A 16,579-nucleotide genomic window follows, 5' to 3' on the forward strand; every position below is an offset into this window, starting at 1 on the left:
TTCCAGAAGCTGAGTTTCACCGTAGGTTTGGTTGCAGTGTGGGAGGGTCTCAGTGGATGTCCAGCCAAAGCCCTCGAGCAGGGCTTGGTGTGAGGGAAGGCTCTGCTGACCCTGCCTGAGCTGCTGTACTCCTCAAGGCCGTGCTCCGAAGTATAGAAAAAACTCTTTAAGAGTGACCTTTTGTGACCGATATGCCCAAGTGCAGGTGGGCGTCACCCAGTTTTACAAGGCTTGGTGCCCTTGTATGTATGAAGCCTTAAAATGGGATCTGCCTGCTCCACTGTGTAGTGTTCTTCTAGTTGTTGCTGCTTCTCTCTGGGCAAGGACTGGCAGCAGGGCTCGTTCTGGTCCCTGCTGAAGTGGCGTGTAACGTTAACTCCGTGCTTAGAAGCCATCACTTGAGAAGCTGTAGATGACAGCCCAGCTGAGATGGAACTTTCCTGTCTAGCCTCCTTCTCCCCTGCCTCAGCTGGCTTTTGGTGAAGAGAGGGCTGTCTTTGCCCAAAATAGTAACAATTCTTTAGACTACTTACGCTTGGTATGCTGGGTTCCCTCTGCGTGCTCTACTCTCCCTTCCTCCAATTGTTCCTGTTAGCTGTGATCTTTCCATGGGCTGGCCGTGGCACTTGGTAATTTTTATGCTGTCATGGGTCAGTCTGGGCTGCTGCTCTGAGCTGCATTCGCACCGTATATGGCAGCATTTCCTGGGCCTGCGGGATCCTGCCAGCTCCTGCCTCTGCTCCTCCTCTCTCCCAGGCATAGGACTAGTATGGAGCCAAAGGCAGGCTGCAATATCATCATCTAGTAATGCACAGAGGACTTTCAAGGGGTGTAATACATGGCTTCTGGGAATGGGTATGTGCTAAGGAGAGAGGCAAGGCAGGCTCCCTCTGAGAAAGATGAACTTTGGGAGTGAAGAAAACATGCCAGCTTTCAGGCAGGTAAAGCCTTCCTTGCAGGGTCAGGAACCATGGGAAGCCTTAATCTGCTGCGTGGCTCCAGGGCAAGTCTATACTAGCTCCCAGCATCAAACTGCAGGGGTGTGGGCAGCACTCCTACAACAGCAGCACGGCTCTGATTAGGCTGCATCCCCTTCCCCATTACATCCAGCTGCTGTTCTAGTATTTCCTTCTGAAGAGGAAGGAGAACTGCTTCTTCCTCCTTGAACCTCTTCCCCACGTGGCCAAATGGGGGTGGACCAACAGCCCTGCTGCAAGTGGTTGCCTGAGTGCCCCCCCTAGCAGCAGTAGGTGTGGGGCTGCTCTGGGGGGTGTGGGGTGTGCATAGGCTAGTCACAGCACAAGTAGGTGCCAGTGCTGCCTGCCTTTGAAGGCTGCAGCTGGCTTAAAGCTCAGGAGGCAGAGCAGGAGCCGCATGCCAGGTGGTACACCATGGCACCGTGCTGAGAGGAAGGTGAAAAGAGTTAATAATCCACCTTCAGCTAATCACAGGCCGATGGGAGGCACGGGCTTTGTTGTGCTGCTTTGCACAGGCCAAGGTGCTAATCAGCTGTACAGTGTCCCTGGCAGCGCTGGTGCAGCTCAAGGACAGGTTTGATGGGTCTGGTGCAGCCCCACAACCTCAATCACACTGGCTGCAGAGCAGCACGGCTTTACTCAGGTAAAGGCTCAGATATGCTCCCTGCAGCTTGCACTAGCAAAACAGCCTGAAAAAAATTTATTTTGCCAGGTGCTGGGGCATCAGGCTCTACCAGCTGTCAGCTGAGTTGCGCTGCCTGCTTCCCCCTATGCAGCCTGAGCTTGGCACTACGGCTTTCCCTCAGCAGCAGGGGAGGGCAGAGCAGAGATCAGGGCTGCTGGAGGAATGTATGACTAAGGGCCCTGCACTGGGTTGATGGTGCTTTGGGAGCCTCTTGTATGGCTGTCCAAGTTTGCCCCAGCAAAACCAACATTTTGTTTTGCATCAGGCTTCATACCATTGCCAGCCCCTTTCTTGCCTTTGGAGTGATTACTGCTGTTGCTGTATGTTTCCAGCCCCTGCACCCTCCTTTTTTTCCAGTAGCATTTGGCTCCTTAATTCAGTACTACACTTACTGCAAAAGTAGCTGTTCTACCCTAGCACTGTAAGAACAAGCAGCACTGGCTGCTGCACAGAGGCTGCATGTAGCAGAACAAGACTAACTGCTGCATGCAGGCAATGCTGCAGCTCAGATTGCCAAGAACAAGGTAATAGCACAGGTAATAACTGCTGGTAGTTGCCTGCAGAGGCACAGTAAGGTGCATCTGGCCAAGAGACAGGGCACAGCAGAAGCTGGGGACACATATGTTGTGCTTTCAGTTGAGTCTTGCTCCTCCCCACATCTGGCACCAAAGCAGGCAGCTGCTGAGTAGAGGGCCTTGCCATAGGCATGAGCCAGTTCACTGGTTGGTAGAAGCTGAGGCATGGTGAGGCCACTTCCTCCTAGCCCCACTGCTGGAAGTATCAGTTTTCATGCCCTGACCAGGAACAGAGGGCTAGGAAGTCACCCAGGCTACAGCTTCCCTGTGGTGCAGCAGCTGACTATGACATACTTGCCTTAACTGGAACAGACAGACAAGCACAGCAGTGTCACAGCATCCTTTTCTCCTAGGAATTCAAGACTGTGCTAGGCTGAGGCTGCCTACAAACTCTACCTTAAGAACAAGAGCTCCACCACTCACCCAGACCCCAAACTCCAGGGAGGAAGGGCTTGGTTCTGTAAGCCACAGCCTCTTCCATCACATCCATAAAAAAACCAGTCAAGTTAAAGCACTTTATTAACATTTAAAATACTGTACAGTGTGTAAACCAAGATTTTCCCCTTCCCACAACAGGCCTGTGAACTTATCTGATGCCCTGGTACATGATGCTGCTTTTGACACTATTTGCCCTCTCTTTCTTCTTCTTTACGGGGTCCATCTCAAAACAGCGCCAGAGCCGTAGTGTTTCATCAGCAGCTGCTGAGGCCACCGTTGCACCATCAGGGCTCATAGTCAGATTCAGGACTCTAGCAGTGTGACCTGGGAAGGAAGAGGTGTGCAGTCAGGGCTGGCCTGATCACCACATGCTGTGGTCCAGCTGGTTCTAACAGAATAGATACAGGAGTAAATGTATGCCCCATGAGCACCACCAGTTTGCACAGCTCTCCCTACGCCATGCTGCAGCAGCATGAATTCACATCCTCAGCATGCCTTTGGAGCAACAGCGCTTTTCCAGCAGCTCACAGGAGTGCCTCCCTCTAGCAGCATGCTAGGCACCATGCTGCATCAGCAGTGCTCCAGGCTGGATCACCAGTCTGCTCAAACCAAGGACTACAGCTGCCTCAAGCCTCTAGCAGCCCTCCCTTCCCCAGGCAAAAGGTCCCAGCCTACCTCGCAGCTCAGTGACCTTGGCCATTGTTGGATACTTCCATATAACTAGCTGATTCTGTGCAAAGCCATGGCCTGAAATGAACTCCTTGTAGTTTGTTGACCACAGGATAGAGCAGACCTGGGAAGAGTGAATAACGCAGTTCAGACAAACGACATGTGCTGATGCTCGCTACCCAGAGATGAGCATGGTTCCCACCTTCCCCATGCCCCAGAAGCCAGCAGCTTTGCATAGGTGTCCTGCTAGAAGGTGTTTGTCTCCAAGTTTGTGTCTTACCTGGGAATGGGCATCAACAGCATTGAGGCAGGCACCAGAGCACACATTCCAGATGCGGATATATCTGTCACTAGTCCCACCGCCAGTGGCTAGAACATTAGACTGCCATGGACACCATGCCACAGCCTGAGAAAAAAAAGGTTAATTCTAAGACATGCAAGAGGCAACCTGTGCACACAGCCAGTGCTGCATGTCTGCCTTGCACACAGACATGTGTCCACTGCAGCCCTGCACTCACCTTGACAGCACCCTGGTGCTGAGTGAAGGTATGTATAGGAGCAAAGTCTCCACTGTCCCCCTGGGTGCATGGCCAGATGTTCACCAGATTGTCATTGCCACCACTGGCGAGGTAACGGCCATCTAGAGACCACTTGAGTCCACACACCTCCTGTGTGTGGCCAGCAAGTGTGGCCACATGATGGTCAGCCACTCTGACATCATGGTGGTGGATGTGGCCAGTCCGTGCCCCACTGCGGAGAGAAGGTTTGCAGGGTCAGGCTGGCAAATATTTTCAGCAAAATTCATTTTTGTACTGTTGCACCTGCCACTGGGTTTCAGCCAGTGTTACCAGCATTGCTGGCCTGTTGGTGTGAGCAAAGCAGCTGCAGAAACTCTTCACAACTTCAGCACAAAGGGCTGAAGACAAGAGAGGCCTTCTCCCCATAGTCCCAACAGAACAGGCTGAGTAAGAATCCCAAGCTAGGACAGTCTCCCCTCTGCCATCCCTAACCTGCACCACTCACAGATCTAGGACAGAAATCTGCAACAGCTGGACACAGTCCCTCACCCATCCCAACACACTACTTTACCTGGAGAGGATGTAGCTGTTCCAGCTGAGAGACCCCACACGGGAAGAATGGCTGGTCATATTTCGGAGACGTTTCTGTTGTTGTATGTCCCATAGCTAGAGAAGCAGAGCAGTAAGTTCTTCAGAGGATGAAGAAACCCAGCCCTGTTGCACTGCCCTAGAAACCTCCCTGAACAGGCTCTGGCATTCAGCTTTGTCAGAGATCACTTGTATCTTGCATGCCTACAGAACAGAAGCTAACTCCCTTCAGGTGTCAGAAAAACGCAAAACCAAACTCATCCACAGCCAGTGACCAGCTGCAGCATGCAAGGCAATTTCCACCCCACATCAGTCAAGACAAGTCAGGGTGCATGCGCTCCTCTTGTGCTAGCCAGGCCTTTGTCCCAAGGCTCCACAGCTCCAGCAATCCCTAGACAACACCTCTAGTTTTACTCCTGCACTCACCTGGACCTCAGCGTTACTTGTGCCAACAGCAAGGTAGTTTCCTTCCTTAATCCATGACAAAGAGGAAACATAATCATCTGGATGCTCCATCTGCAGCAGCTGGATAATCTCCCCAGAGGTGTGATTCCACAGATAGACAGAGCCGTCCAGAGCCACGGCCAGGAAGTTCTGAGAGCTCCAGTCAATAAGATTCAGATCTATAGTTTGGAAGAACAATGCAGGTCACACCGCTTACCTGGAGAGCCCTGCTCTTCACCAGTGCTGATGTCAGATCTTCCACCTGCACCAGGTGTATGCACACACACACACACACGTGTGAGCATGCACATACAGGTAAGGGGACACCTGGGTGTCACCATGCCCTGCTAGTGGTGTCAGTTAGCCCTGATCCAAGTCACTTACATAGCACTTTGGACCACTGTTCCTATTATGGCTACACAGGAACACTATATTCCAGCCCAAGTGCTTAAGATACTGAAACAGCCCACTTACACTGTCCTAGGAGCTGCACTCCAATGGAGAATGAATCTATGCCCAACACTCAACATTTCAGCCTACTTACAATAGTCATTGCGGATCTCTGGTGCATCCAGGATCCTGTCTGGCATTGAGGGAATGTATCTGCCATTCTTCCTGCTGGATCCAGGTGTCAGTTTCTGACTGTAGAGCACTTTCAGGTTATTCTGATAGCCTGTGTGCAGAGGAAGAGATTTGTTAGCACAAGTTACTATTTCCTTCAAGTTAAGCACTGCTCACCCAACTAGAAATCCCTTCCAGTGAAAGTGAAGTTCTGAGGGAAGAGATACACTCAGAACAGTGCAGTGTCAACATCACTGGCAGGATGAACTCCAGATCCCTGATTCACAGCAACAAGTTTAACTGACAGGCACCTGGTTTTCTCTATCCCATTATGTTCAGTAACAGTTAAGCTAAGAAGTGCACAGCAAAGAATCTGAAGCTTTTGCAGACCTCAGGAAGGTTTGTCACTTTTACTACAAGTGAACAACTAGCAGTCTTTCAACTTTTGTAAATAAATTCACTGTAGTTGTTAAGCAGTCTTTCAGCCTCAAGAACCCCAAGGCAGGAGATTCCAATGTGCACAGGAGCTCTGTGAAGCCAGCTGATCTCTCCTGTGTCCAGCACACCAGGCCTTGGTGTTGCTGTTCCCCTGCCCAGATCTCTCCAGCTGAGTCAACTCACACAGACCCTGTTATCATACCTTCTGGAGCATTCTGCGGCTTTCCACTGAGGCGGAGGATCTTTGCCTCTTCTACATCAAAGCCATTCAGATTCACTGCCCAGGCTTTCTGTTGCTCCTACAGAGACAAACCACCCTCAGTGAGAGGCATTTGAAACACTAAGCCCATGCTGCACTTGGAACTGCAGTTGGCAGAGCACACACCTAAGCCCCCTTCTAGCAGGCGTAGTGCTGTGCAAGTCAGCTACAGGCAGGCAGGTCAAAGTCTTTCCTTAGACTTTGGCACACTGTCCTGCTCATGTTTTCATACATAAGAGTGGCAAGTTGAATGTCTCACTGCCAGTGGGGAGAGCCACAGCCACAAGGGACAAATGCTTCATAAACAGATTTCAGAACACTGTAGACATTCCAGAATAGCTCCCTATGTAGACATTGTCCTGAAATAGCTGCCAGCAGCAGTTTCACAGTGCACAGGCTCACAGCTTTCTGTCTCCGTAGCCTGCTCTGTTTTAAAGCCTCATTAGCCCAAAGTTGAATTTTGCTACCAGAAGTAGCAGAGGCTAGAGTGAGTGGAAGCAGAGGTGTACTGCTCTATGCTCTTCCCTGTGCCTAGGGAAGCAACCCTACAGAGCAGCTATGCTCAGGCTCCTGTGTAGCATCTGTGTACCTGTGCCATCTTCAGGCTCTAGAGCTTCCACCTCATCCTAGGCTCCTGAAGCCCAGAGCTGGAAGCAGTGATGGCTGGGGCTGTCAGCCCCATGTGCCTGCTGAACTTACAGTTTGCTTCTCTGTAAAAGGCCAGGAAGGATTAGGTGTTTGGTAGTGATCATTGTAGCCATCTTAGCAAGATGCTCACCTTCTTGGTAGGTGACTCCTCAGCAGGGTCATTCTCTTTGGTTAGGAGGAAGTTGGCCACCTCCATCTGCATAGTGCTGCGGTTGGGAATGTAGCGATCCCCCCCGGCCCTTGTTGGAGTGCTCTGGATTTTGGATCCAGATTTACCTGCATTCACACACATAAGTAGTCTTACATCTATTGAACAGCCTGTATTAGAGCTTACAAGAAACAGCAAAACCCAGCACTCTTCCACCTCACATCTACTAGACAAGTTCCAGACAAACAGAACTCGGAGCTCACAGCATTCAGTCACAACTCTCATTTTTGCACCTCCCTGTATAATTGTATTAAGCTCTGGTTAGGGACTGCCAGGAGACAACTCCTTTGGTTTAGCGCAACAATCCCAGAGTTCACAGATAAGGGGAGGATACAAAAATAGTTACAGCAGTCTTACCCGCATTTGTCCCAACACACAACAGTGCCAGCAAGGTAGTTCAGCCAGCCCCAGAGCACAAAGCTCTGCCCACCTCATGTGGGGAGAAGGTGGGTGATTCCCAGGAGCCTGGCAGCATAGCCCACCTCCTCCTGCCTGACTAGGAAGCCGACTAGGGCAGCCTGGCACAGACCCCAGAGCCCCACAGATACAGGCAAGCAGCCCAGACCACGCTGTCCCCACCTAACCAACTCCGCCGGTCCCTGCCGCTCACCGGGTGTCTGGGATGGTGTCTTGCTGCTGTAGGAGCGATTGGCCGGCTTCATGGGCGACACGGCGGCGGGGTTGGGCCCCAGGGCGCCGTTCTCCTTGGCCTTGCGCTGCCACCGCGCGGGCGGCGCGTTCGGGATCGGCGCGTCCAGCTTCAGCAGCCCGTGCAGGTCGGCCTCGAACAGGAACTGCGCCATGGTGCTGCGGGCGGGCGGCGTCAGCAGGGCCGCGCAGGGTCACCGGCCGGGCTGCAGCCCTCCTCCGCCGGGTCCCCCCTCAGGCCGCCCCCCCCCGGGCCCCCTCCACCTCAGGCCGGCCCCCTCCACCTCAGGCCGCCCCCCCCCGGGCCCCCTCCCCCTCAGGCCGCCCCCCCCCCGGGCCCCCTCCCCCTCAGGCCGCCCCCCCCCCCCGGGCCCCCTCCACCTCAGGCCGCCCCCCCCCCGGGCCCCCTCCACCTCAGGCCGCCCCCCCCCCCCGGGCCCCCTCCACCTCAGGCCGCCCCCCCCCCCCGGGCCCCCTCCACCTCAGGCCGCCCCCCCCCCCCGGGCCCCCTCCACCTCAGGCCGCCCCCCCCCCCCGGGCCCCCTCCACCTCAGAACGGCCCCCCCCCCCGGGCCCCCTCCACCTCAGAACGGCCCCCCCCAGGCCGCTCCTCCGGGCCCCCTCCACCTCAGGCCGCCCCCCCCCCCCGGGCCCCCTCCACCTCAGAACGGCCCCCCCCAGGCCGCTCCTCCGGGCCCCCTCCACCTCAGGACGCCCCCCTGCACCTCAGGCCGCTCCCCCCGGCCCCCTCCACCTCAGGCCGCCCCCCCTCCCCCCCGCAGGCCGCTCCTCCGGGCCCCCTCCACCTCAGAACGGCCCCCCCCCCCAGGCCGCTCCTCCGGGCCCCCTCCACCTCAGGCCGCTCCCCCTCCCCCCCACAGACCGCTCCTCCGGGCCCCTTCCACCTCAGGAGATTCTCAAGCTGCTCCCCAGGGCCCTCTTCACCACCGAAGACCCCCCCCCGCCGCTTCACCACAGCCCCCCGGACGACTCCTCAGGCTCCCCCGGACCCCCCGCAGTACCAGCCCTCCCCACCTGCCGCTGCCCTCGCCGCCGGCCGGCCGCCCCTCACCTCCGCCTTGCGGCCGAGACTCGCCCGGCCCTTCTCCACCGCCGCTGCATTTAAACCCCGCAACTGCCGCTCCTCCTATTGGCTGCTTCAAACCCAACCGCCGCGCACTGCTATAGCAACCACCGCGCTCGGGTCGCGATTGGCTGGGCCGCGGGGCGGGGCTCTCCCCGGCGGGCGGCTACGGGTGCCGTTAGTAGGCGGGCGGAGGGGCTCGCGGCGGGGCGTGCGCTGCTCCGCTTCCCGCGGGACCGGGGGGCGGGGCGGGCGCCGCGAAGGAGCGAGGAGACCGGGTGGATGTGCCTCGCGTTTATGTTCGGGCGGGGGGGCCGGCTCAGGGCGGCCCGCGCGGCTCCCAGCCGCTCATGAGCAGGTAGGACTGGTTGGCGATGTCGGTGCTGGGCAGCCGGCCGGCGGCGTGCTCCGGCGGCGCGGTCGCCTCCCGCCGTGGGCCGGGCAGCACCTCCAGCAGGCAGGGCAGGACGGCCTCCTCCTCCGGCGGCTGCTTGTAGAAGGCGTTGGCCTGGGGGACACGGAGGGGGCGCGGTGGGCGCTGCCCTTCGAGCTGCCCCCGGGGGGCTCGGCCGCGGCGGGCGCTGCCCCGGCCCGCTCACCTCGCCGTGCTTGCTGCTTTCCTGGAGGAAGCTGCCCAGGGCGCGGTGCAGGTCGGGGACGGGGGGCCACAGCTTCTGCTTCACGTTGCTGGGAGGGGGTTGTCGAAGGCAGACCTCAGCTTTGGGGTGCCCTGACGCGGCGGGCAGGGTGCTGGGGGCTGGTGCCGGCCGCCCCGCCTGCCCCAGGCACAGCCCTTACCTGTAGAGGGAGGGGAAGGTGCAGCGCAGCCCCAGGAGCACTCCTGTGAACAGCAGTGGAACCACCGTAACACTCGGGATGATCCAACCTGCACCGGGGGGGGAACGCTGGGACTGGAGGCCTCTCCGGACCCACCGAGCCCTTTGCGGGCCTGTCACCCTCTGCCTGGTGCTACCCATCCCATGTCAAACATTCTCAGTCTTCTGCTATCAGCCGTGTGGCGCCTCCGGCCTCCGCCTCCGCTCCTGCCCTGTCCCTTACCCGCATCGGCCGTGGCATCAACCACCACAGGTTTGGACCAGGCGCTCCAGCTGCCCTGGTACCATGGCCCGCTGGGCTGGGCCCGCACCTGGGCATGGTAGCGGGCGCCTGGCCGTAGGTCAAGGACTTCTTTCCTGGCTGCCCGCGGGACCTGCAGGACCTGTGGGGCACAGCCGAGCTGGAGATGATGGCCGCTGTGGAGCGGCCAAGGGGCAGCGCTGGGGTACAAGCTGGTCCTGCCTGACCCCGTGTGGGCCATGTGCCAGCAGCAGAGGTGGGCAGCGCTGCTCAGGGGAGCCCTGGCCATGCCTCACCTTCCAGTCGTGGCTGTTCTCCACGCCATAGCGGACCTGGTATTCCAGCTGCTCTGCCAGTGCCTCCAGGGGTGGCAGCCACTGCAGGCTCAGCCGGCCCTGTGACACTGTTGCCTGCACGAGCTGTGGGGCATCTGTGAGCACTGTTGGGGACAGGGATGTGTCACTGCCATGGAACGGGACATGGGACGCTGTGTCCACCATGAACTGGGCGTGGACAAGGGCAGAGGCCACAGAGGTGCTGGGACTCACCGGCCTCATGCAGCCAGAAGGGCTCCTTGAAGTAGCTGAGCGTGGGCAGTGCGAGGGGCCGGGTGATGTTCACCAGGACGGAGATGGTGCTGCCAGCCCTGGGCTGGAAAGTGCAGACATGGGTGCCTTGTGCCCTCACACTCGCCTCCTTGCACCGGTGCCATGCATCTTCCCTGCGCAAAGAGCAGGGAGCCAGTCAGCCCACCTTAGCAGCCCCCTTCCCCTTGCCTGCTGCCAGCCCTGCTCAGGGGCCACCCTGCCCCTGCAGCCAGTGCTGCCTCGCTCCTGCACGTGCCAAGGAAAGCCAGTGCTGCCCATAGTCAGAGGGGTCAGTGTGGCTGGGAGTGATGATGGGGAGGTATGAAGTCGATGGTGGTAGGGCAGAGCGGGGCACAGGGCCGTGTGGCACAGCGTGGGATGTGGGACACTGAGCAGGGCCAGCAATCCCTGGGATGTGCTGCCCTTCTGCCTGAGCACCGTGTCCCTGCCATGCCTCTTACCTTGTGCCAGCCCTGCTTGGAGGTGGCCGGTAGAAGAGTTGGTGGGAGCTGCTGGTCTCTGTGGGGTCCCAGCTCCACTCGCAGAGCACGTGCTGCAAGTCAGGGGTGCTGCAGTGCAGCCCGATGTCTCCTGGGCAGGTGAGAGCCAGGGCAGGGAGGGGGTTGCTTCCTCCTAACCCCCCAAAACCTGGGTGCTGCACCTCACCTATCCCCAGACCCCCACTCCTCACAGCCCCAGGTGTAGTTGTCTCCCTGCTGTGCCTGCCAGCACCCCGGCAGTGGGGATGGCCACTCACCGGAGGAGTGGGGTGTCTCCGCAGCCACTGCCTGAGACCAGGGCCCCCAGACACCATCCAAGGAGGTGCCATCTGGCTTGCTGCGCACCTGGATGTGGTACCTCACCCCTGGCTGCAGGTTCTGGAGGACCACCCAGGTGTTGGTCTGGACCAGCTCCTGCAGGAGAGGGATCAGGCTGGGGAGCGGCTGCGGCTCCCAAATCCCCCTGCCCATCCCTGGCCCCTCTATGTACCTGCCGCGCTCCCAGGGAGGCTGTGGCTGCCCTGGCCATGGGTGCGTGGGTGCTGACGGCTGGCTGGCTGGAGGGGTCCCCGAGGTGCTGCCCGCTGGGGTCCAGCGTGGTGCTGCACAGCATCTCTGGGGAGCTGGCAGGGCAGTACTGCACCTCGTAGAGGAAGAAGTTCAGGTAGTCTGCGAGCGGGGGCTGCCATGACACACAGAGCTGCCCTGCAGCCCCAGCCCAGCAGGCTGTGATGTTTGCTGGGGGAGCGATGAGACCTGCAGGGAACGTGTTGGGACATTTGTCCTGCGGAAGCCCCTGTCTGGGCATCCCCTGGTCCTGCTGGGGGACAGACAGTGGTCCCCCAGGGCTGCTTCTCTGCAGGGTGCTGCCAGCCCCCACAGCGGGCAGAAGGGCAGGGGACCAAGGTCTGGGGACTGTCCTGGTGCCACAGGAGTATTGCTCAGTGGGATGGACTCACCCACCGCATCCACGCTGAGCTCCCGCCAGTACTTGGTCTGGTTGGTGGTGGCATCCAGGACACGGAGGTGCAGTTGGGTAAAGAGACGCACATCCTGGCCAGGGAACATACAGGCGTGCCGTGTCCCACCAGCTCCATGGCGCCATGTAGAGACTGTGCATGCTGTGGGCATGTCCCTGAGGAATGGAGAGCAGGGTGCTGCAGCACCCCATGCCTCCTGCCCAGGACCAGGCTGGAGTAGAGGGGACCTGGGGCACGGCACTGAGACCAGCTCCTTCCTTGTGCACCCATCCACTGCAGGCAGTCCCCGTAGGTCTGAGGGACAGCCAAGGTCCCAGTCCTGCTGCAGGGTATGTGGTGACTGCTGTGTATCTCCTGAGGGCTCTCCACCATCTCTCCTTGCAGCTGGGAGCCACCGGGATGGCACAGACAGCTGCAGCACCCTGACCCTGCTGCTCTCTGTGCAGGCAAGGGAGAGGCTGGCTTGTGTCCCCGCCACCTCCTACCTGCTGTACCAGTAGTAGAAGTGGCACATCCCGCTTGCTGCCGCCTCCTCATCCCAGAAGCAGGTGAGGTCCTCAAAGGAGCGAGAGAAGCAGAGGATGTCCTCAGGCACTCCCGCCAGCAGCGCAGCATCTGGGAGAGTGTGGGCATGAAGGAGCCCCTGGGCACAAACTTGTCCCCGCCTCACCTGTGGGTGTCCCCCTGCCCCATGCCCACTGACCAGCTGCCCCCTGGGCCAGTCTGTGCAGGCACCTGGGGCAGTGTGGGCATGGCCTGCTTGGCAGGGCAGGGAGGGACACGGCATGCCTGCTGGCTGGCACTGGGCTCCTGGCTGGCGGCAGGGCTCCCTGCTGGCCACCCCCACTGTAGCACGCGGGGTCCTTTGGGACAAACAAACATCCCAAAATAGCCCTGTGGTCGGAGCGGGGCTCAGGGCCCGGGGATCGGGGGGAAGCACCCCTGCCCTGCTCGCACCGGAAGGTGCGCGGAAGCGAGATAAGGAGGAGCAGCGCCCTGGGGAGAGGGAAAGGGCCTGGGGCTGCTGTGGGGGTGTGTGGTCCTGAGCAGGGGGTGATGCTCAAACCCCAGCCCAGGGACTGCTTAGGGGGTTGTGGGTTTCTCTGCTCCACTTAGCAAGCTGCTCTCCCTGTTGTTGCAGGGATGAGCTGGAGCTCATCTCTGTGGGATCTCCATCCCAAGCACCAGTGGCTTGGCTAGCACATGGGCACCTGTCCCTGAGGTCAGGGAAGAGAGGACAGCCCCAAGATGACAATGTGTGAAGCACAGGAGTGGCCTCATTGCCCCCAGCATTGCTCCAGCACTCTCATCTCCCCCACTGCCTCTGCCCTGGGACCTGCTCCAGCCCTCTTCCTCCTCCTCTTCCTCCTGGGATGTGTCCTCCTCCCCAGGGGCTCTCCCCAGCTGCAGGACCCCACAACAAGCCCCCTGCCAACACTTGGCTCTGTTCCATGTGCTGAGTGCATCCATTCTCTGCTACACCCCCCCACCCCCCCCCGCAATGTCAGTTGAGCTTACCCTGGGTGAAGAATAAGTGACAGTCCCCAAATGTCCTTGCCACCTTCTCAGTGTCCTTCTGCTCTCCCTGTCCCTTCTTTGCCCTGACTTCTCAGCCCTGTCCCTCCTTTCCTAGCCCTGCATTGCATTCCACCCCCAGTCCATGTCCCCTGCCACTGGCCACAGCCCCCCCCCACCTCTTCCCTTTTCGCACCCCACCCCAGGCTTCATAGCAGCTCCATGACCGCACCAGCCACTAGTACCAGGGGACGGGGTGGCCAGGTCCCAGCAGCCTAGTGGCACAGGGACCCATGGCATTGGTGAGAGGCCACCCCAGTCCAGTGGGGCTACCAGAGCATCTTTGCTGGGCGCAGATCGTTTCCTAGGAAGAGCACCCACACAGGTCTGCAGCCCACAGCAGCCACGCCTGGGCAGTGGCACTGCCAAGCCAGCAGTGGGCTCGGGGCATGGTGATGTTGCAGAGGCTGTGGGCAGGGGAGGGATGAGCCCAACCCTGACCTTCCTCCCATTGCCCCTACGGGGTGACTCGGAACGTGCTCCCGAGCCTGCCATGGCCAGAGACTTGGGGTGGGGCTGGAGAGACAAGCAGGAGATCGATAGGATTCTGCTCAGTTAAACTGCTTTTTATGATGTTACAGAAAGTGTTAAAAAAGGGGCTAACAAGGGGCTCAAAGAGATCATGGACAGGCCTAAAATTGGAGAAAGCTGGGAAGCAGCTCTGCCAGGCGCAGTAAGCCGGGCTGGGGCCAGCTAGCAGCTGAGCTGAGGATGCTCGGTGTGGCAGTAACGTCATGTCAAGGCTGGTGTGGGAGCGTTGGGATTATCCTGGCAGTGCTGCCACGTAACCCGCGGTGCACAGCTGTGCCACCAGACTTTTGCTTGAATTTTGTGCAGACCCTTGTCATCGTAACTCCAAGAACTTTTGATGAGCAGGAGCCCCTCTGCTACCTGTGTGGGACTGGGAGCCCCAGGCTGTGATCCCAAAGGGGCACCTGGGGGCTGCCAGGTCCTGCCTGCAGGGAGCAGGGATGTCCTTTTGCTGTGGGCACCCCAGAGTGTCCCATGGCTGAGAAGGGGGCTCCATCACCTACCCTGAACATCCCGTGCACACCCTCCTGGGATGCCCCCTCTCCAACCCTGCAGATTTTGGCTGCAACGAGGTGCTCGCTGCTCATGCCCAGCATGCCAGCTCCTGTCCGGCCTATCCTTAGAGGAGAAAATGGCCCCAAGGACCTACCTTGTGATGTCACTGGCTCAGGGGCCGGCGGCGGGCTGTGGAGGCTGAGCAGGACGGCAGGGAGCAGCGAGAGCACCCAGCCCTGGCACAGGCAGGCTGCCATCCTGCAACGCGTGTGCCAGGGCTGTGCGTGCAACGCTCAGCCCTTCCCAGCACCCTGAGAGCTGCTGCAGCTCCTCCGGGTGATACCTTTATCTGGGAAGTGGTGGCTGTGCAGCTCAGGAAGCCTGGCTGGAGGCTCCCCCCGCCCCATCACCAGCACTTCCCTGTGCCCAAAACCACGGTGCTGCGGCCCCTCCGCCACGAGCCGCAGTGCCAAGAGAGACTGCTCCTATCAGATAGGCGGCACGTCCTGCCCTTGTGGCTACCGGCATGCCGAGAGGCTGGGGTAGGAAGAAAAACAACGCCTGAGAAACCAGGGAGGCCCCTGTGCAGAGCAGGGCAGGCTCCTGGGGGCTGCAGGCACGTGGGAGCATGGGACATGGGGTGGCTGCTCTGGCTCCATCCCGCCCTGTGCTGCCTGGCACCAGTGTGCACTGGGTCTGCTCTGCATGGCCCAGCAGCACCGTCCCCGTGGCTGTGCTGGGAGGAGAGCTGCAGGCACAGGGGGCATTAGCAGGACCCACGCAGATAACTAGCGGTGCTGGTGCAGGAGCGGGGCCGCCATGGTGGGGTCCTGCAGACATGCTCAACCTCATGCCAGTCCACCACCACTGCTCAGCGCGGGTGGCTGGAGGGGTGTCCTGCCCTGCCAGGGCGCAGCACCGCGGCGCAGCCCGGGGAGCACCAGCTGGGCACGAGGAGCCACTCACACATGTGTCCCCACCATGCCAAGGGTGGGTTGGCTTTTCCTTGCCCTGCAGCCAGGGACAGCACTGGAGGCACTGAGGGGAGATGAGAACAGCCAGTACCAATTTGTCACAGTCAAATTTTGTCAAACCAGTTCCACTTCCTTCGTCTGGCTACTGGGCTTTGCCATCAGGGAGGCAAAAAGCAGGAAGCCCTTGGTTTGAGCAGGGCTGATGACGCTGCCTCAGATGCTGTTTCTGGCTGGCAGCAGAGGAGGTGCAGAGGTGGTGGCACATGTCAGGTTGCCTGTGTGGGCCAGTCCCCGTCACTGTTTCACTGGGCACCTCAGCGATGGGGCAGAGACTGCTTACTAAGGGCTGCAGCTCACACCAAAGAGCACTGGAAGCCAGAATGGAAAATCAAAATGGTATTGACAGGGTCGAAACACCTTCTGGGGGAAAAAAGACTCTTGCCCGGAAGGGCAAATGCAAATCCCCCTGCCCTTGGTGGGGATACTGGGCTCTGGAGGAGCAGCCCTTGCTTCCCACAGACCGCAGAAGACAGCTAGGTGGGCGGCTAGGTGGCACACCTAGGGCTTAGCAAGCTGAAGCCAGCAGAGATGAAGCCCACCCCATGTCTTCCTCATCCTTGTCCCAGGATGAGGGACCGCAGCCAGGGACAGGAGCTCCCACAAGAGGGTCAGCACAGAGCCCCAGTGGTCCGTGAGGGACTGCCACATGAGAGAGAATCACCCCAGCAGCATGTGTTCAGGCAGGCTGGTTGAACATGATCGTCCCTTTGCAATACGTGGGAAGTTACCCAACGCTCGGCGCAGCGCTGGGCAGGCACCGGGTGGCCAGGGCGGGAAGGGTGCAGAGCTGCACAGCCCTGCAGGGGCTGGCCAGAGGAGCAGGGCCATCCCCATGAAGAGCAGACAACTGAGGAGAAGGCGCAGGAACAGTTTTCAAGCACATGAGAGGCAGTTGCGCAGAGGAAGGACATAGTCTGTCCCTTGGGGACCAGACAAAATCTTAAATTGCAGGAGCAGAGATCCCCATTGCATACTAAGAAAACACACCCCCATCGCATGATGACACCTGGGACTTTTCAGGGTGTGCTGGGGCGTCCCTGGGGATCATCAGGGGACCCCA

General features: G+C 59.3%; 2 protein-coding genes across 3 annotated transcripts; both read right to left on the reverse strand.

The window, feature by feature from the left end:
* Window positions 1-2,738: 2,738 nt before the first annotated feature.
* On the reverse strand, window positions 2,739-7,811 carry CDC20 (cell division cycle 20; the record flags this gene model as incomplete). The annotated part of the gene is made up of 10 exons (XM_080406917.1): window positions 2,739-2,999; window positions 3,351-3,468; window positions 3,625-3,750; window positions 3,863-4,094; window positions 4,434-4,528; window positions 4,877-5,073; window positions 5,439-5,567; window positions 6,096-6,192; window positions 6,931-7,076; window positions 7,619-7,811. 10 exons carry the CDS (start codon window positions 7,809-7,811, stop codon window positions 2,824-2,826), a joined length of 1,509 nt encoding a protein of 502 aa, XP_080263043.1. The 3' UTR covers window positions 2,739-2,823.
* MPL (MPL proto-oncogene, thrombopoietin receptor) lies at window positions 7,675-16,557 on the reverse strand. Of its 2 annotated transcripts, none has more exons than XR_013931211.1 (12): window positions 14,640-16,557; window positions 12,370-12,499; window positions 11,864-12,039; window positions 11,395-11,660; window positions 11,162-11,318; window positions 10,866-10,995; window positions 10,366-10,538; window positions 10,114-10,256; window positions 9,800-9,959; window positions 9,539-9,626; window positions 8,729-9,427; window positions 7,675-7,815 (listed from the first exon to the last, which is right to left on the reverse strand). XR_013931211.1 is itself a non-coding variant. In XM_080406897.1 (12 exons), the coding sequence occupies exons 1-12, from the start codon at window positions 14,740-14,742 to the stop codon at window positions 9,060-9,062; spliced, it is 1,890 nt and encodes a 629-aa protein (XP_080263023.1). In that variant the 5' UTR covers window positions 14,743-16,557; the 3' UTR covers window positions 9,020-9,059. The 2 variants fall into 2 exon arrangements, 1 of the variants encoding a protein (XP_080263023.1); XM_080406897.1 differs by lacking the exon at window positions 7,675-7,815 and having other exon boundaries at window positions 9,020-9,248; window positions 9,340-9,427; window positions 9,539-9,689; window positions 9,776-9,959.
* Between the last annotated feature and the right edge of the window lie 22 nt (window positions 16,558-16,579).

Source organism: Falco punctatus, assembly GCF_963210335.1.
Source record: "Falco punctatus genome assembly, chromosome: 11".
Classification (NCBI taxonomy): Eukaryota; Metazoa; Chordata; class Aves; order Falconiformes; family Falconidae; genus Falco; species Falco punctatus.

Excerpts from the sequence above, each read along its gene's own strand:
- MPL (XM_080406897.1), bottom strand. The coding sequence starts at position 14,742 with ATGGCAGCCTGCCTGTGCCAGGGCTGGGTGCTCTCGCTGCTCCCTGCC. Across the intron at positions 12,500-14,639 it reads TGAGCCAGTGACATCACAAG|ATGCTGCGCTGCTGGCGGGA; the intron begins GTAGGTCCTTGG and ends ACACTCTCCCAG. Across the intron at positions 9,249-9,339 it reads AAAGCAGCAAGCACGGCGAG|GCCAACGCCTTCTACAAGCA; the intron begins GTGAGCGGGCCG and ends CGTGTCCCCCAG.